Source organism: Schistocerca gregaria, chromosome 2 (assembly GCF_023897955.1).
Source record: "Schistocerca gregaria isolate iqSchGreg1 chromosome 2, iqSchGreg1.2, whole genome shotgun sequence".
NCBI classification, from domain to species: domain Eukaryota; kingdom Metazoa; phylum Arthropoda; class Insecta; order Orthoptera; family Acrididae; genus Schistocerca; species Schistocerca gregaria.
The window spans coordinates 329,216,180-329,236,885 of NC_064921.1; the positions used below are offsets into that span (position 1 = coordinate 329,216,180).

The 20,706-nt window shown below is 39.4% G+C and overlaps 1 protein-coding gene across 3 annotated transcripts in view; it reads left to right on the forward strand.

Moving 5' to 3' along the window:
* Nucleotides 1-16,588, forward strand: part of LOC126336980 (U7 snRNA-associated Sm-like protein LSm11) — a 124,861-nt gene extending 108,273 nt beyond the window's left edge. For all 3 annotated transcript variants that reach the window (XM_050001215.1, XM_050001214.1, XM_050001216.1), the window contains 3 exons: nt 519-657; nt 16,185-16,351; nt 16,434-16,588. In XM_050001215.1, coding sequence (XP_049857172.1) covers nt 519-657; nt 16,185-16,336 — 291 coding nt within the window. In that variant the 3' untranslated portion in view covers nt 16,337-16,351; nt 16,434-16,588. The remainder of the gene's footprint in view (nt 1-518; nt 658-16,184; nt 16,352-16,433) is intronic.
* The last annotated feature ends 4,118 nt before the right edge of the window (nt 16,589-20,706 follow it).

Below are 20,706 nucleotides of genomic sequence, written 5' to 3' on the forward strand. Positions count from 1 at the left end.
TTGTAAAGGTTCACAGTAGATATTATGAATAACTTTTTGACACACTATATACTTTCAATATAAGTTTGAATTGTGGACGGTAAATAGACTACAGTTTTTATGTATATGTTATATGTTTTTACATCTTCTCATTTATGAGTTGCATTAAGAGATTGAACTTATAGCATTGTAGCAACAATTCATAGCTGGGTGCCCTTATATGTGGCCTCTGTGATAAATTCTTCCTTCTTCATACAGAAATGCCATGTAACTTTCATTATTGTAACATTAAATTCTCTAACACATTGTTGAAGAATTGCCAGAAGTATGAAAATTGCTGAATTGGAAGGCAAAAGGTTTGAAATGAAGGAACATTGAGTTGTGCACACTGCTTAGTAGTTAATCATTCCAGAATGATTACTATGATGATCATTCAATTTTGATACATGTTCAGACAGGTTCCATAAATTCTGCTGCAAATCAGGTTGTGTAGTCCCATTTTTAAAACCAGATTTCTATTTTTTCCCCTTTATTTCCAGGTAGTTACGAGAAGTATGAATGGTATCAGGGGTTACTGTGAGGCCTTTGTTGTTGCCTTCGACAGGCACTGGAATTTGGCACTGAAGGATATACGTGAAGTTTGGACAAGAAAGAAGAAGGCTAAAGTACCTTCTATTGGTAAATATATACAAGTTATGATGATTTATACTCTGTATGTAATTTACTTCCAATGTTAGCAAATTCAGGATGCTATGAGACAGTTATAAATAATGATATCATTTTATATTGATTTTTCTCCAAGGTAGTGTAACAGTAGTTACAACTGATTGCATCAGGCATCATCAGTGTTCTCCCTCTACCACTTTTTACCTAAAAAAAAGTCACCAATTTCATGTATTTGCAAATTTATCATCAGTGTTTATACTACTTCTCATTATTGGATTCAGCTGGAACTCTGTATACTTCTATGAAATTGTCAACAGTCAATATTATACTCCCATACAGTACAAATTTAATGTGGTGGCTCAAGAATGGCAAATGATCTGTAATGTTTTACAAATTAATATCTGAGTACTTTTACTGCAGGAAGTCTCAACCTTCTTAATATTTCATCTTGTTTTGCTTAAAACAAACGTTTATTACAACAGCAAACCATGGAAAATCAAGGATGGAATAACAACAATATTATGAAAAGGATAGGTTGCGCCTCACCATATAGAGGAGACACTGACTCACAGACAGGCATAACAAAAAGACTGCTGTACATTTGAGCTTTTGGCCAAAAGGCCGCCTTCTAAAGTAGCAAACACATGCATTCACACAAACACAACTCACAATTGCATGACTACTGGGTAGCTCAGTTGATAGACCACTTGCCCACGAAAGGTGAAGGTTCGACATTTGAGTACTGGTCCGACACATGGTTGTAATCTGTCAGGAAGTTTCATATGAGCATACACTCTGACATAATGTGAAAATTCATCCTGGAAGATGCCTCCAGGCTGTGACTAAGCCATGTCTCTGATGTCTCACAATATCCTTTATTCCAGGAGTACTAGTTCTGCAAACATTTTAGATATGCATCAAGGTTTCATGGTCGTTTACACTGATGTCTCCAAATATGAGAATTCCCTTGGCTGCTCTGTAGAGTTCCCAGACTGTGTCACCAGGATTCGCCTTCCTGCTGAGTATACTGTTTTTTCAGCAGATCTCCACGCAATCCTGAAGGCACTGCAGCAGGTGCAACGTCTTCCGGGCAGACGTTTTCCCATCTGCTCTGATTTCCTTAGTACCTTACAATCATTGCAGAACCTGTACCCAGCTGAGGAGTTGGTCTGGCTCATAATTGACCAACTGTACTTGCTCCACCAGCGGGGTAAGCAGGTGTCCTGCTAGGTGCCTAGTCATGTCAGGATATGGGGCAATGAACAGGCCGCTCAGGCTGCCAAGGAGGCCTGAATAGGACAGGATGTGACACAATGTTCTATTCCCTTGCAGTATGTCATTCCTGTCCTACATAGGAAGTGCATGCAGTTGTGGGAAGAGGAATGGTAGGCAGTGCCGTCAATAAGCTGTGGTTGGTGAAGTCCACAACCCAGCCATGGCATTCCTGCTGCCAGTTGCCCAGGTGGATGAAGTCACACTCACTCGTCTTAGGATTGGGACTGTCCTCTCACACATAGCTTTTTATTATGACGGGAGGATCCCCGGTTTTGTGATGCCTGTGGTGAGCGCATCTCTATCTGCCACATTTTAACAGATGAGATGAGTGTACCTAGGGTTTTAAAGTTTTGTGATGTGTCCGGTTTCTGGCCTAAACTTTTAGGCTGGAGGTTTTAGTGTGTTGCGGAGTGGCTGGAACCTCCTTTTCTTCCCCCCAACCACATCCATCTACTATATTGTTTTAGGTCCTTCTACCACTTTCTTCCTGAGTCGTTCATGTTTTACTGCTGACGCCATGCTTCATCCCATGCTTCGGTGTGGGTCCATATGGTTTTCCACCCTTTGTTACATGTGTTTTCTTGCTGTTTTATCTTTCTGTACTGAGTCTTTTACTGACATTCATCTCAATCTGTATTTGTGTGGGCACTAAAGACCTTGCTGTCAGGTGCCCTTATCACCATCTCCAACACCAGTAGTTCTACAAGTTACGCATACAAAGTTTGGAAGGTAGGAGATGAGGTATTGGCAGCAGTAAAGCTGTATGGGTGGCTCTTGAGTCATGCTTGAGTAGTTCAGTTGATAGAGCACTTGCCCATGGAAGCTAGCCAGAAACATTGATTTTTGTGTGTGTTTACTGTAAAAACTGTTGTTTGTGTCAACAATGTAGACGAATATGAGTTTTTGGTTAGTATCACCATTCAAGATGCATCAATTTTTATCATGAAACCATATTCAAATTTAAATCTGTTTTTTGAAACAAAGTTAAGTAAAACACAATGTGCTTCTCGAAATGGCTACTTGTAGTTCAGAGTAGCCCCTATCAATAGGCAGGCCTGCATTTAGCAATGAATTATATAAATTCTTTGTAGGGTTGTATTGTATTTAACTATAGCAAAAGCATACATATCACGTACAAATTCATTCGCTGTGTTCTGTGCTTTCATTCATTACTTGCCAGTAGTTAATGTCATGTGAAGGAACAGTCTCCATTGGATAGAACTAGTGTTCTGTTGCCTAACGGTTGTTTGAACTTTTCCCTTTTACACAGAGTTTTAATTTTATTTAGACATTCCTTTCCTGTTGAAGTGCTTGGTATATATGCAAATGTGGAAATTACTTCTTGTTGGCTTCCAAGAATTTACTGTTGCTTTTGTATTGTTAAATTCTGTATGGACTTTGAAGTTTTTGTGTGAACAATGTGGGCCATTTTTGTACTTATGTTTTCCTTATCCCAATGTAAAGTATCTCCATTGTTGCTTTGAATTCTTTTCTTCATATAATCTCATCCTGATACCATAGTAACTTAGTTGATGATTAAAAGGTTGGAACAATGGGTTGAAGAAAAAATAAATTTTAAACTTTCATCAGAAATAAACCATTTGTATGGATTTTAATCATTCTTTTTAACATACTGAGTTCCACATGAATGGTATAATTTAAAACTCTGTCCTGTGCACTCGAGCCCAGAATTTTGCCTTTTGTGGGCTGTGCTCATACCAAATGAGCTATGCAGAAATGGCTCTCGACCTGTTCTCATAGTTCTAGCAGTAACATTCTCCTATTTTCCAGACTTCACAGAAGTTCTCCTATGTACCTTGCTGGATAGAAGGAAGGATTAGAAGAAAAGAAATGAGAGAGAAATGGCTTACCCATGGCCTTGGGGATTGTTTCCAGAATATAAAGAAAGATATCTGCTGAACTATGACTCATACTTGGTTGGTTGGTTTGTGAGATGAAAGGGACCAGACTACTATGGTCATCGGGCCCACTCATACTTGGAATACTGCTTTTCAAGGATGAGTCATGATCATGCCAGATAGCTAATTCAGTAAGAGCAGCACCCACAAATGACCCGGTTACAGTTTGAGATCCCATCAGCTAAATGGGAAGCTCTGAAACACACTTCATTGCAAATTTTGGAAATTCAGTTAGAAGTTTGGCACTATTTTTTGGTAGTGAAATGCCTTGGCTGAGTCAGATGTCAAAATGCTGTTATCACCCTGAAGTATCTTAGCCACTAAACATAGGGATCTGACAGGTATGGACTACTGTAGGCTTAAAGGGCATTTGTCCAGTCCCGTCCTGAACATGGCTGCACTAAGACTGGTTCTCATAACATTTTCAACAATCTTTTGATCTTTATTTTAAATAAACATTGTTATTTTTCTCTTGGTTGCTTTGTTATTGTTCCGTACACAACTTAACAGTTCCTTGATCCTGATGTGCATACCAGGTTTGATGCCAGACTTCATCCTGCACAGAAGACCCTTGAGAGGTTGAGGTGATCCTAGCAAGAAATTTGTCATATGCTCAGACTCTGTGTGTCCTCCAATCTATAGTGGAAATGTATCCAATAAAGAAAATGATCCAGAGTATTAAAGACACTGCCTGAACATTTAAAAGTGAAGGAAGGCAGTATCTTTCTGTTGGATGTCAGGGCATGTGAGAATTAAGAGCAACAGCATTGTACATGAGGCAGCCAACTATTCATTTAGGGACAGCAGAGTACATGCTCTTTAATTGATGATAAGAAGAAAAATTATGAGACAGTGGATATAAGAGCTGCTTTGATGTTACAAAGAATAAGCTACAATCAACAAAGCTAACATTCGACTAAAGTAATTGTCCTCTCACCCACAGAGATTGCAGGAAGCTGTGTTCAGCAGACTTAAAATAAGGCACTGCTCCATGAGCCACAGCTACGTTTTTAGAGAAGAGGACTCACCATTAAGCAAGCTTGCAATCTGATACTCTCTGCTCACCATATTTCAAACTGTTATGTTTTACTAGTTAACAAGAGGGCAGCCTTTCTATTTTCCAAGAAATTGCCATCAAATTAATTGTATGTTACCACCAGTGGTGCTAAAATTCAAAATTTTACATCAAGTTGGGTCTCATCCTTAAACTGCTGTCGGGCAATGTATAACGGTCTACCTCATTAATTTTTTATCAGTCAGTTGTTTTCATCTACAGTGTTATTTTATCTTTTATCCCTTTTTAGCTTTACGTGTTTTTCAGTAAAAATTTTATTAATTAGCATCTATTTTAAAATTCTATCAAATGTACAGAGTCTGTCAAAAAATGTGTTCCCACTTTAAGGAGTGAAAACATTTTGCTGTGTGTCTGATTTACATTTAGATACTGATCACACATGTAATACTATGTTCAGTGAAGGAAAAGGTTAGGTTAGATGTTCACAATGTCTGCCATTGGCAGCCAGACAAGTATCGGAATGACAAGCAGTCACTGCAGCTACAGTAGTCAATATTTAAATGGAAATTTCTTAACATGCTGCTGTAACCTCTTGGCAAAAGTCCTCCAGCATTTGTTGCTTAAATCGCTAGATTGGACCATGCGAGGTATCGCAGTGGTAGCACAGTGGACTTGCATTCGGGAGGACGACAGTTCAATCCCGTGTCCGGCCATCCTGATTTTGGTTTTCCGTGATTTCCCTCCAAGCAAATGCTGGGATGGTTCCTTTGAAAGGGCACGGCCGACTTCCTTCGCTAATCCGATGAGACCCATGACCTCGCTGTTTGGTCTCTTCCCCCAAACAATCCAATCCAATCGATAGATTTGAACTTTCACAGGTCCCCGGAAAAAAAAAAAAAAAAAAAAAAAAAAAAAAAAAAAAAAAAAAAAAAAAAAACACCATAGAGGTTCATTCTAAAGACTTGGGGGAGGGGGAAGACTCAGTGGGCCATCTTCATCAAATGTAATGTCCCTGTAGATTGTCACCCAGGAAAGCTCATATGGCTGGATGGTAGTGTGGTGGTGCCCTGTCCTGCTGGTAGAAGACCTCATCGTCAGATCCAGAAAGTACACTTACACTTGGTGAAATTAATTCACATAATATTTCCAGTTACAATTCTCTGGTGACTGTATCACAAAAGAAACATGGCCCTACTAGCCTCCTAGATGATACTCCAAACCACACATGAGCTCCTGGTAGACTGACTATCTTATCTACATTAACATGCAGATTTTTCAGTGCCCAGTAGATACAGTTATGACAATTCACTGTTGCATTAAGTTTAAACGATGCCTCCTCAGACCACCACACTACCTTCATCTCAAATTGTTCATTTACAATTAGCATTAATTGATACTATTTGAAAACTGTCTTCAACAGTCACAGTTGTCGTCATTAATTGCATGCCTTAATTGTGGGGTGGAAACTTTCCACTTAGCAGCTTTTAGAATTTGCCATACATTTCTACTGCTAATCCTCACTTCATATGCAGGTTACATAGCAGAATTATGGGCATAAGCAACAAAGTTTTTCAATACGAGAGCCAATGAAGCAGGACTTGTAGCTGTACACAGTCTTCCAAATCTTCCTTTTGTGAATATCACAAAACATTCAATTTGCCTCAGTTATATCAGTAATGTGTTTAATTGTTAGGCACGTTGGGGATTCTGTTTCAAACATTGCACTTTAACGGCATCATCAGACTTGATAAAAAACTTCAGAATGCATTTTTACTGCTCACCCATCAAGCCTGTTTTCAGCCATTTTATTTTCTCACTATCGTGATGAAAGTACTGACATCTGTGTAGCCAAAGGCCTTACTAAAACATACTCATAATTCAGATCAGTTGATAATATTGATATTGTGGTACATTCTGACAAAGAGTGAATAAATTCTTTTGGCCGACTCTGTATGTAATGTTTAAAGTAACAGTTATTAATCTGACTTTAGGAGCAACTGTCTACGTATGCTCGTTATAATTTTAACTATTTTGGTAGTAGACTTTCTTCTTAAAAAGGGTAATACATAATTATCCTTATAGTAACATACTGTTTATTTGCTCTTTGTTATTCATATCAGTCTTTCCTCCAGTGATGAAAGGAAGTGCTGTGAGGCAGTGGCAACTTGTAACAGCATTAGACATTGGTGTTGGCATTTATTTCAGTGCTCTTCCTCCCAAATGTTGGCACTGCAATATGACTGTTAGAAAACAAGATAAAAAGCTGTTAATACAAATCCATGGATCATTGTCACAGTGAGATTGGCGAAAAAGGACTTCATTTTTTTCACTAAATGTATCCAATCATATTCAGCAGAGCCATTAATAACTTCAGTATTGAGTGTTGTAAAATAATAATCATGGCGGTGGTGGCGATCATAGTGGAGAAAGATGAAGGGAAAATTTTTGTTCTCTATTTATGAAAGATAACACTTCTTGCCTGTGGCTCTAACCATTCAATTGTAGTGATAAAATGTATTGCAAAGTCAGTCTGCTCTGTATGTTGTTGTTGTGGTCTTCAGTCCAGAGACTGGTTTGATGCAGCTCTCCATGCTACTCTAGCCTGTACAATGTTCATCATCTCTCAGTACCTACTGCAACCTACCGGTACATCCTTCTGAATCTGTTTAGCGTATTCATCTCTTGGTCTCCCTCTATGATTTTTAACCTCCACGCTGCCCTCCAATGCTAAATTTGTGATCCCTTGATGCCTCAGATCATGTCCTACCAACCGATCCCTTTTTCTAGTCAAGTTGTGCCACAAACTCCTCTTCTCCCCAATTCTATTCAATACCTCCTCATTAGTTATGTGATCTACCCATCTAATCTTCAGCATTCTTCTGTAGCACCACATTTTGAAAGCTTCTATTCTCTTCTTGTCTAAACTATTTATCGTCCATGTTTCAATTCCATACGTGGCTACACTCCAAACAAATACTTCCAGAAACAACTTCCTGACACTTAAATCTATACTCGATGTTAACAAATTTCTCTTCTTGAGAAACGCTTTCCTTGCCATTGCCTGCCAGCATCATCATCATCATCATTTAAGACTGATTGTGCCTTTCAGCTTTCAGTCTGGAGCATAGCCCCCTTATAAAATTCCTCCATGATCCCCTATTCAGTGCTAACATTGGTGCCTCTTCTGATGTTAAACCTATTACTTCAAAATCATTCTTAACCGAATCCAGGTACCTTCTCCTTGGTCTGCCCCGGCTCCTCCTACCCTCTACTGCTGAACCCATGAGTCTCTTGGGTAACTTTGCTTCTTCCATGCGTGTAACATGACCCCACCATCTAAGCCTGTTCGCCCTGACTGCTACATCTATAGAGTTCATTCCCAGTTTTTCTTTGATTTCCTCATTGTGGACACCCTCCTGCCATTGTTCCATATCTACTAGTACCTACAATCATCCTAGCTGCTTTCATATCCGTAACCTCAACCTTGTTGATAAGGTAACCTGAATCCACCCAGCTTTTGCTCCCATACAACAAAATTGGTCGAAAGATTGAACGTTGCACAGATAACTTAGTCTTGGTACTGACTTCCTTCTTGCAGAAGAGAGTAGATTGTAGCTGAGCACTCACTGCATTAGCTTTGCTACACCTTGCTTCCATTTCGTTCACTATGTTGCCATCCTGTGAGAATATGCATCCTAAGTACTTGAAACTGTCCACCTGTTCTAAATTTGTTCCTCCTATTTGGCACTCAATCCGTTTATATTTCTTTCCCACTGACATTACTTTCGGTTTGGAGATGCTAATCTTCATACCACACTCCTTACATTTCTGATCTAGCTCTGAAATATTACTTTTCAAACTTTCAATCGAATCTGCCATCACAACTAAGTCATCCGCATACGCAAGACTGCTTATTTTGTGTTCACATATCTTAATCACACCCAGCCAGTCTATTGTTTTCAACATATGTTCCATAAATAATATGAACAACAGTGGAGACAGGTTGCTACATTTTATATCCTCTCTACTTCGACCATCATCAGTTATTTTGCTCCCCAAATAGCAAAAATCATTTACTACATTAAGCATCTCATTTCCTAATCTAATTCCCGCAGCATCACCCAATTTAATTCAGCTACATTCCATTATTCTCGTTTTGCTTTTGTTGATGTTCATCTTATATCCTCCTTTCAAGGCACGGTCCATTCCGTTCAACTGCTCTTCCAGGTCCTTTGCTGTCTCTGATAGAATTACAATGTCATCGGCGAACCTCAAAAAGTTTTTATTTCTTCTCCATGGATTTTAATTCCAACTCAGGACTTTTTCTTTTGTTTCCTTCACTGCTTGCTCAATATACAGATTGAATAACATCGGGGATAGGCTATAGCCCTGTCTCACTCCCTTCCCAACCACTGCTTCCCTTTCATGCCCCTCGACTCTTACAACTGCCATCTGGTTTCTGTACAAATTGTAAATAGCCTTTCGCTCCTTGTGTTTTACCCCTGCCACCTTTAGAATTTGAAAAAGAGTATTCCAGTCAACATTGTCAAAAGCTTTCTCTAAGTGTACATATGCTAGAAACGTAGGTTTGCCTTTCCTTAATCTTTCTTCTAAGATAAGTTGTAAGGTCAGTATTGCCTCACGTGTTCCAATATTTCTACGGAATCCAAACTGATCTTCTCCGAGGTCGGCTCCTACCAGTTTTTCCATTCGTCTGTAAAGAATTTGCATTAGTATTTTGCAGCTGTAACTTATTAAACTGATAGTTTGTTGATTTTCACATCTGTCTACACCTGCTTTCTTTGGGATTGTCTTGAAGTCTGAGGGTATTTCGCCTGTCTAATACATCTTGCTCACCAGATGGTAGAGTTTTGTCAGGACAGGCTCTCCCAAGGCCATCAGTAGTTTTAATGGAATGTTGTCTACTCCCGGGACCTTGTTTCGACTCATGTCTTTCAGTGCTCTGTCAAACTCTTCACACAGTATCGTATCTCCGATTTCATCTTCATCTACCTCTCTTCCATTTCCATAATATTGTCGTCAAGAACATCGCCCCTGTATAGACCCTCTATATACTCCTTCCACCTTCCTGCTTTCCCTTCTTTGCTTAGAACTGGGTTTCCATCTGAGCTCTTGATATTCATACAAGTGGTTCTCTTTTCTCCAAAGACCTCTTTAATTTTCCTGTAGGCAATATCTGTCTTACCCCTACTGAAATAAGCTTCTGCATCCTTACATTTGTCCTCTAGCCATCCCTGCTTAGCCATTTTGCACTTCCTGTCGATCTCATTTTTGAGACGTCTGTATTCCTCTTTGCATGCTTCGTTTACTGCATTTTTATATTTTCTTCTTTCACAATTAAATTCAATGTTTTTTTCTGTTACCCAAGGGTTTCTACTAGCTCTCGTCTTTTTACCTACGTGATCCTCCTACTTCATCCCTCAGAGCTACCTATTCTTCTTCTAATGTACTTCTTTCCCCCATTCCTGTCAATTGTTCACTTATGCTCTCCCTGGAACTCTGTACAACCTCTGGTTCTTTCAATTTATCCAGGTCCCATCTCCTTAAATTCTCACCTTTTTGCAGTTTCTTCAGTTTTAATCTACATATCATAACCAATAGATTGTGGTCAGAGTTCACATCTGCCCCTGGAAATGTCTTACAATTTAAAACCTGGTTCCCAAATCTCTGTCTTACCATTATATAATCTATCTGATACCTTCTAGTATTTCCAGGATTCTTCCATGTATACAACCTTCTTTCATGATTCTTGAACCAAGTGTAAGCTATGATTAATTTATGCTCTGTGCAAAACTCTACCAGGCGGCTTCCTCTTCCATTTCTTAGCCCCTATCCATATTCACCTACTATGTTTCCTTCTCTCCCTTTTCCTACTCTCTAAATCCAGTCACCCATGACTATTATATTTTTGTCTCCCTTCACTACCTGAATAATTTCTTTTATCTCATCATACATGTCTTCAATTTCTTCATCATCTGCAGAGCTAGTTGGCATATAAACTTGTACTACTGTAGTAGGCGTGGGCTTCGTATCTATCTTGGCCACAATAATGCGTTCACTATGCTGTTTGTAGTAGCTTACCCGCACTCCTATTTTTTTTTTATTAATTATTAAACCTACTCCTGCATTACCCCTATTTGATTTTGTGTTTATAATCCTGTATTCACCTGACCAAAAGTCTTGTTCCTCCTGCCACCGAACTTCACTAATTCCCACTATATCTAACTTTAACCTATCCATTTTCCTTTTTAAATTTTCTAATCTACCTGCCCGGTTAAGGGATCTGACATTCCACGCTCCGATCCGTAGAACGCCAGTTTTCTTTTTCCTGATAACAACGTCCTCTTGAGTAGTCCCCGCCCGGAGATCTGAATGGGGGACTATTTTACCTCCGGAATATTTTACCCAAGAGGATGCCATCATCATTTATCCATACAGTAAAGCTTCATGCCCTCGGGATAAAATTATGGCCGTAGTTTCCCCTTGCTTTCAGCCGTTCGCAGTACCAGCACAGCAAGGCTGTTTTGGTTATTGTTACAAGGCCAGGTCAGTCAATCATCCAGACTGTTGCCCCTGCAACTACTGAAAAGGCTGCCGCCCCTCTTCAGGAACCACACGTTTGTCTGGCCTCTCAACAGATACCCCTCCGTTGTGGTTGCACCTACGGTACGGCCATCTGTATCGCTGAGGCATGCAAGCCTCCCCACCAACAGTTAAGGAGTCTACCAAAATAAAGTTATCACAAAACCTAATAACGGGGTGGCAGTTGCAATTTAAACAACACTTGTGATTCAGCACTAATTTTACTAAAATCTTGTCTTTCGTCATATTGACCAGGACAGGGAAATGCTGACAAGGTAACCTCCCCATCACACCCCCCTCAGATTTAGTTATAAGTTGGCATAGTGAATAGGCCTTGAAAAACTGAACACAGATCAATTGAGAAAACAGGAAGAAGTTGTGTGGAACTATGAAAAAAATAAGCAAAATACACAAACTGAGTAGTCCATGCACAAGATAGGCAACATCAAGGATAGTGTGAGCTCAGGAGCACCGTGGTCGGCATGAGCAGCTGCGGAATGAGAGGTCCTTGGTTCAAGTATTCCCTCAAGTGAAAAGTTTAATTTTTTATGTTTTCATCAGTTTTTTGGGAGTGATTATCTCATCCACAAGAAAACCTAAATCGGGCAAGGTAGAAGAATCTTTTTACCCATTCGCCATGTGTACAAGTTAGGTGGGTCGACAACATATTCCTGTCATGTGATGCACATGCCGTGACCAGTGTCGTATAGAATATATCAGACGTGTTTTCCTGTGGAGGCATCGGTTGACCTATGACCTTCGGTTCGCATTGGAGAGGCACATCCTTTCGTCTACTAATCGCACGGTTTTGCGGTGTGGTCGCAAAACACGGACACTAAACTTATTACAGTGAACAGAGACGTCAATGAACGAACAGACAGATCATAACTTTGCAAAAATAAAGAAAGTAAACTTTTCACTCGAGGGAAGACTTGAACCTAAGACTTCTCGTTCCGCAGCTGCTCACGCTATCCACAGGACCACGGTGCTCCTGAGCTCTCACTATCCTCGATGTTGCCTATCTTGTGCATGGACTACTCAGTTTGTATATTTTGCTTATTTTTTTCATAGTTCCACACAACTTCTTCCTGTTTTCTCGATTGATCTGTGTTCAGTTTTTCAAGGCCTATCCACTGTGCCAACTTATAACTAAATCTGAGGGGGATGCGATGGGGAGGTTCCCTTGTGAGAGAATTTGCATGTCACAGAATATCAGTGTGAGCTCCAAAACACAGAACAACATCGAAGAGTGTAGGAAGCATCAGGAATTGAACTCTGCTATAAATAGCGGTGCAAGGCCAACAATACCAGAATGATTCTACTACCACCAACATGTATTGCTCGCAAGGACCACGAAGATAAGATACGAGAAATAGTGAGGCATGTAGATTGTCATTTTTCCCTCATTCTATTTGCGAGTAGAACAGGATAAAAAATTACTAGTAATGATATGGGGTAGCCTTCAGTGCGCACCGTATGGTGGCTTGTGGGGTATCTGTGTAGATGTAAATGTAGACAGTTCACAGTCTGGTTGGAGACCAAGCAGGGAGTACACATAACAGCAAAATCACAACACCTGAAGAAAATGATTGGGTTGGTCATAGAAATACCGTGCATAAAATGGAAACAAGAACTCAGCAAAACACTTGGAAGTACACCATAAATTAAAATACTTTGTTAGCAGTCTCTCTCACTAAGGCAATATTATAGTGATGCATTTATATCACAACTTAAGAACAATAACAATGAAATTGGTGCATATAAATAATAATTTTTATATAGTAAATTAAGGTGGCTCCTCTGAAGTGTCTGACACTTTTCATCATTTTTCCAGTATGCTATGAACTCTGAAAGTGGAGTTGGGTTTTCCAAGTGTATCAGTGGAAACAGTCAATGCAATTATTTCATGTTTTATAATCATAATTCCAAAAGCTTGTAAATTTAAGGAAACTTGAATTAATAAATTGAGTGTGGCTCCAAAAAGTAATTAGGGTCCAATAATTAAAATGTTTAATACCGTAAAACAAAAATAATTTGAGTGAAGCAGAGTGCAGATACTGCACAGTTTAACCAAAGTCCAGAGAAACTTTAATTATTCGTCAAATTGTCATAAATATTGTAACAAAAATATACTTCACACTATTAATCTGTTTAAATTTTGTTTCCCTCTTATTTTCTTCCTTTCAGCCAATAGTGACAGTAAGTAAATAAACAGAAAATGCAGCGTATATACATTGAAAAGCCAAAGCAACTGGTACACCTGCCTAATATCATGTAGGGCCCCCGTGAGCACGCAGAAGTGCCGCAACATGACGTGGAATGGACTCGACTAATGCCTGAAGTAGTACTGGAGGGAAGACACCATGAATCCCGTAGGGCTGTCAATAAATCCGTAAGAGTATAAGGGATGGAGATCTCTTCTGAGCAGCATGTTGCAAGGCTTGCCAGATATGCTCAATAATGTACATGTCTGGGGAGTTTGGTGGCCAGCGGCAGTGTTTAAACTCAGAAGTGTGTTCTTGGAGCCACCCTATAGCAATTCTGGATGTGTGAGGTGTTGCAGTGTCCTGCTGGAATTCCCCAACTCTGTCATTTTTCCCTCATTCTATTTGCAAGTAGAACAGGATAAAAAATTACTAGTAATGATATGGGGTAGCCTTCAGTGCGCACCGTATGGTGGCTTGTGGGGTATCTGTGTAGATGTAAATGTAGACAGTTCACAGTCTGGTTGGAGACCAAGCAGGGAGTACACATAACAGCAAAATCACAACGCCTGAAGAAAATGATTGGGTTGGTCATAGAAATACCATGCATAAAATGGAAACAAGAACTCAGCAAAACACTTGGAAGTACACCATAAATTAAAATACTTTGTTAGCAGTCTCTCTCACTAAGGCAATATTATAGTGATGCATTTATATCACAACTTAAGAACAATAACAATGAAATTGATGCATATAAATAATAATTTTTATATAGTAAATTAAGGTGGCTCCTCTGAAGTGTCTGACACTTTTCATCATTTTTCCAGTATACTATGAACTGTGTAAGTGGAGCTGGGTTTTCCAAGTGTATCAGTGGGAACAGTCAGTGCAATTATTTCATGTTTTATAATCATAATTCCAAAAGCTTGTAAATTTAAGGAAACTTGAATTAATAAATTGAGTGTGGCTCCAAAAAGTAATTAGGGTCCAATAATTAAAATGTTTAATACCGTAAAACAAAAATAATTTGAGTGAAGCAGAGTGCAGATACTGCACAGTTTAACCAAAGTCCAGAGAAACTTTAATTATTCGTCAAATTGTCATAAATATTGTAACAAAAATATATCTCACACTATTAATCTGTTTAAATTTTGTTTCCCTCTTATTTTCTTCCTTTCAGCCAATAGTGACAGTAAGTAAATAAACAGAAAATGCAGCGTATATACATTGAAAAGCCAAAGCAACTGGTACACCTGCCTAATATCATGTAGGGCCCCCGTGAGCATGCAGAAGTGCCACAACATGACGTGGAATGGACTCGACTAATGCCTGAAGTAGTACTGGAGGGAAGACACCATGAATCCCGTAGGGCTGTCAATAAATCCGTAAGAGTATAAGGGATGGAGATCTCTTCTGAGCAGCATGTTGCAAGGCTTGTCAGATATGCTCAATAATGTACATGTCTGGGGAGTTTGGTGGCCAGCGGCAGTGTTTAAACTCAGAAGTGTGTTCTTGGAGCCACCCTATAGCAATTCTGGATGTGTGAGGTGTTGCAGTGTCCTGCTGGAATTCCCCAAATCTGTCGGAATGCACAATGGGCATGAATGCGACAGGACCAGACAGGATGCATATGTTAATGTCACCTGTCAGAATTGTATCTAGACTTGTCAGGCATCCCATATCACTCCATCTGTACACACTCCAGACCATTAGAGAGCCTCCACCAGCTTGAACAGCCCTCTGTTGACTTGCAGAGTCCACGGATTCATGAGATTGTCTTCACACCCATACCCAACCATCCACTCAGTAAAATTCGAAATGAGACTCGCCCAACCAGGCAACATGTTTCCACTCATCAACACCCCAATGTTGGTATTGACAGACCTAGGCAATGCGTGAATCTTTGTGTGATGCAGTCATCAAGGGTACACAAGTGGACCTTCAGCTCCAAAAGCTCTTATCGATGATGTTTCATTGAATGGTTTGCATGCTGACACTTGTTGATGGCTCAGCACTGAAACCTGCAGCAAATTGCAGAAGGGTTGCACTTCTGTCATGTTGACCGATTCTCTTCAGTCATTGTAGGTCCCATTCTTGCAAGCTCTTTTTCCAGCTGCAGCGATGTCGGAGATTTGATGTTTTACCGGGTTCTTGATATTCACAGTACACTCGTGAAATGGTCATACGGGAAAATCCCTGCTTCATCACTACCTCGGAGAGGCTGTTTCCCGTCGCTCATGCGCTGATTATAACACCACATTCAAACTCACTTAATTCTTGATAACCTGCCATTGTAGCAGCAGTAACCGATATAACAACTGCACCAGACACTTGTTGTCTTAAATAGCTGTTGCAAACAGCAACACCATATTCTGCCTGCTTACATAAATCTGCATTTGAACACGCATGCCTGTTCCAGTTTCTTTGGTGCTCCAGTGTAATATCAAGGAAACAATCATAAATATTAAGTAAACTAAACATTTTTAAAGTGGTATTATATCTTTCAATTACGCTCTTTGTAAGGTTCTTGTGGTACACTGGTAGAAAGCACACCTGCAACGGGTCGGACTGTACTGGTTCTGAAATCTGGCAAAAAAGAGGAGCTCCTTGAGCGACATGTTCCGCAGTTACTCTTGAGGGGTGAACATGTTGCCATTATTTCTGTTCTGCGCTGATTGATCATAATTTACGTAAGTCTATTTACATTTATAATTTTGTATGGTTGGATTAAAACGCTAAAGAGGCTGAAACACTTTTGATCTATCTGTACAGGTTTCATGCAGCTCCTGCCCTCAAGACTGCACAAAGAATGTCTGTAAAGACTACTTGACTTTGGCACACAGATGACTCATGGCAAACAGATGACTCGACTGCTGTATAATATGCGAAAATATAGTATTTGACAATAAAGAAAATTATATTTTGTACTTGTCCATGTCAAATGATTTAATGTCATGTTTTTGCAGTGACTTTCAAAATGGACGCCCGTACTGTTTAAAGCATACAGGGAAAAACAATCAAAGCCCACTTCCGGTAAGTTTGAGATTCTGATACCAATGGATTCTGTATGTATAGTATTATGTTCTAAGAGCTTCATACATCTCTCGGTAAAGAATACAGAAAGAAATGTTCTATGGAGATGAGGCAAATATGGGACATGTCAGTTTAGAACTAGTTCTAGAATTATCAACAGTTGCACCACTTACAGTGACTCCTGAGAGTTCTATGTTATTGTTGATAAAAAGTTTCACGCACAGACTGAAAAGCAACCAAAACCTTGGTATCAGAGTTTAATTCCATTCTACAAGGCAGAATACGACAACTTACAATCCTTGAAGAAATCCTGTTCTGAAAATGCGCAGCTCTGTTTTTCAAGATTCCCCTTAGTCCACCATGAGTAATTTGGTGTAGAGTTTAAATAATTATTTTCATTGGTGTTTTAGAGGTATTATTTGTTTATATTTTTCTAAGGCAAGCAGTTATGTTTAGTGGAATGCATTCTATAAAGTAAGTGGACTATAATTGTGTTATGTAAATTAAGGCTTCACGGTGGAGAAAGGAAACAAAAGGAAATGTTGATGTCAGTGGCAATGAGTGAAAATGTATGCTGGACCGGGATTCAAACCCCGGATCTCCTGCTTACTCGGCAGTTGCTTTAACCACAGCATCATCTGGACACAGCATTTATCGCAATTTCACAGATTATCTTGGCACGTCTCTCGGCTGCCCCACATATCTATAATTAAGGTTAAAAGATGTTCCATACAGATGAACCTGGTTATTTAAAGCAGGTTTCAAATGGACTTCAGAAAGGTTTATATGTAATAACTCCCCCTCACATTCATTGGTGGGTATTGGTATGCAGTTAATTGTGTTTATCAGAGGAAGTAGAGAAGATGAAGATTTCTTTTCTTCAAGGAACTTTGGAAAACCTCTGATTACTTGTCTTTAGGGAAATCTTAGTCTTTGACATATTTTTTTATTTTTTCCTCACCAAAAGTTAGTGCTGTGGCAGGCCAGTAAGAAGGCGCCATTACTTTAGTCAATGAAGAAAAAGCATCTATATCACTTAAAAGTCTTACTTCCATTTGTTTGTGTAACCTTTCGTAAAATGATGTTGGATCACTGGAACTACACTTAGCAGTATACATATTTTCATTCCCTTTCTGACAGATAGCCCCTTGAACTGTATCATTGTCTCCTCTATCACCTCCTCCTCCAAAATAAAGTCATTACTGGTGATTTTCTTCAAGATACTTTTATACAATTTTCTATCAGTGTTGCCTCTGGTCATCTCACTCATAGCACTACTAAAACATTAGTTTCCAACTCAAAATCATTTAATGGTTGATTCCTTTTGGCAACTTTGTTGACAGTTCCGAAAACATTAGTTATTTCTGACTTGTCATTCTCCCGTGCTTCAATACAGTCAGATTCCAAAAGTTTTTTCACTTTCTGCAGCTACTATTTTCAAAGCATCTTTATGTGTTTAACTTTCTTTGTGTTTAAAGATTTTCTTTTGGAAAGATGTCATCTGGCCTGTTTTGATTTCTCGAAACAAACACACTGAGCCGGCCGCGGTGGTCTCGCGGTTCTAGGCGCGCAGTCCAGAACCGTGCGACTGTTACGGTCGCAGGTTCGAATCCTGCCTCGGGCATGGATGTGTATGATGTCCTTAGGTTACTTAGGTTTAAGTAGTTCTAAGTTCTAGGGGACTAATGACCACAGCAGTTGAGTCCCATAGTGCTCAGAGCCATTTGAACCAACACACTGAAATTGTTGACCACTATTATGAAATAGTCATTCCTTTACATCTTTCTAGCCCCTACATCCCAACTTTCTTGCAACTTTGGCACCCCAGTTTCTTATTTCTCCCTCTCAACCACTCATTCCTCTTACAGAAATCTTCTTTCTGTTCCCCTGTCCAACAGTCAGGAATACCACAATTTTCACTATTTACAGAAGCAGGTCTGCACCTTAATGGTGCATTTGAGCACACACGATTTCATTTCCAACACTCTTTTGCATACTTTCATCATGTCTGCCATTTTAATCTTGATCCTCAAACATATTACACCTTTTAATCACTTCTTCCATTGCTTGTATTCCACCCAGGTGTTTCTGTTGTAATAGAAAATATGCAAGTGCGCAAGAATGACGTATGTTCCTTGAAACCCCAGAGGTGGGGACACAGTAAATTAAAAAAAAAACCTCATGATTCATTTCAACTCTGATATTCTAACAAGATTCTACACTTAATTTTAACCTCTTCAAGACTGAATATGTAAGTGAACAAACGATTTTATATCACTGCCTAACAAGGAAAGCAGTGTCTTCTCAAAATGTATTTTAAAATCTCACCGCATAAGACTATTTTACATATTTTCTTCCTAAAACATTCACATTTTCAACAATTTACAGGTCGATATTCTAGTTATGATTCGAAAAGCCTGTGAGATTGGCTACCATGACTCTTAAAAGGAGTACCAACGTGGCATTTATAAATGCCCCAGATACAGACAAAATCTTACATCATTACCTGCTTTTGCTAACAATGTCGTTAATGTATAATTTCTCTGCAGCCTGATGTAAGAAAGTTTACCATTTTAGTCCTTTTGAAAGGGTATCTGGGGAAGGGGGGGGGGGGGGGCTTTAGCATGTGGTATCCAAGGATGTTCTGCCACTGGAAGTTCAACATTTCTTGACAGAAATTTTACAGTGACCATTCATTCTGGTGGACACCTGGTTTGTGGCCATGCCAACATAAAAGGCTGTGTGTGCATCGACATCTTATTCCAAATGGTGAGGGCACTTTGTGGTCCATACATGACTCTGTCATGCTCCTATTTCTCCATTTTCTCCTTATGGTCACTTTGCCAGATGTCTTTGAGGAAAAAGTAACAAAATGTCTGACTCTTCTTGCAAAGTAAGCTCTTGGAATTTTAACTGTGGTCTTTCTCACAATGCAAAAACGACTCCCATCACGTCAGTCAGTGGAAGTTTGATGAGCATCTCCATAATGCTGTTACACTTACTAAATGGGTTGTGATGAAGAGCAATGCTCTTTGTTGGTTCTTACCCACCTCTTCTAGTAATCTAACCTGGTCTGACAGCCCCAAACTGATGAGCATTTCTAAGGAATTAGCGGAATGAACATTTTGCAAGTCACTTTTCACAGATTTATTGCTTTTTCTTAAAATTCTTTCAATTACATTACTTTCACAGGTGACCATGCCTCTTATGGGGTAGGATATGCTTATGGCAGGACTAGAATACAGTAGTATGTGATGTGTGCAGACTAAGGGCAGGCTGTGCCCTGGTCTGCTACAAGGGTGTCCATATGATAGTTTGTAAGATGGTGGAGGGTGGGGAGAGCGCTAGACATGAGGTTATGGTGTATTTTTAATGTTTTTGAAGACCAGTGACGAACTGTAGGTAGCCATAAAAAATCTCAGCATTCAACTGTCCATGCCATGCAAAAGTGATGACTTCATGTAGATCTTTATAAATCTGATTTTGAGATTAGGATCAAAATCAACGCTTGTAAACACTTTGTCAGATTTCATGAATGTACTGCAGGCATCCTTTATTCCACATCTAATTTCCATGTTGGACAACCAGTTTTCGCATATCTAGGACTCTAAGTAGTTTGATCACTATGCATTAGTTCGACATTGTGATGTTTGTTTGAACTGTGAGTGTCTATCATAAGTTTTAACTTTTTGGTGTTGATACTAAGACCCATATTCCTACTGTGTTCTCCTGCTGCAGTAAGAAGGTCTTGTAGATCATTCATATTATCAGCAATTAAGACTGTGTCATCCCCACATCTTATGTTGTTAATCCATACCCCATTCACTTTGATACCTATCTCACGGTCTTCAAGCATCTTCTGGATTATATGTTCTAAGTACAGATTAGAGAGGAGTGGTGAGAGCACACATACTTGTCTAACTCCTTTGCAGATTCTTTGTGCACCTGTCACTTGACTGCCAATTTTAACATCAGCTGTGTATAGCAATGGAGATATTCTATACAGTGAATA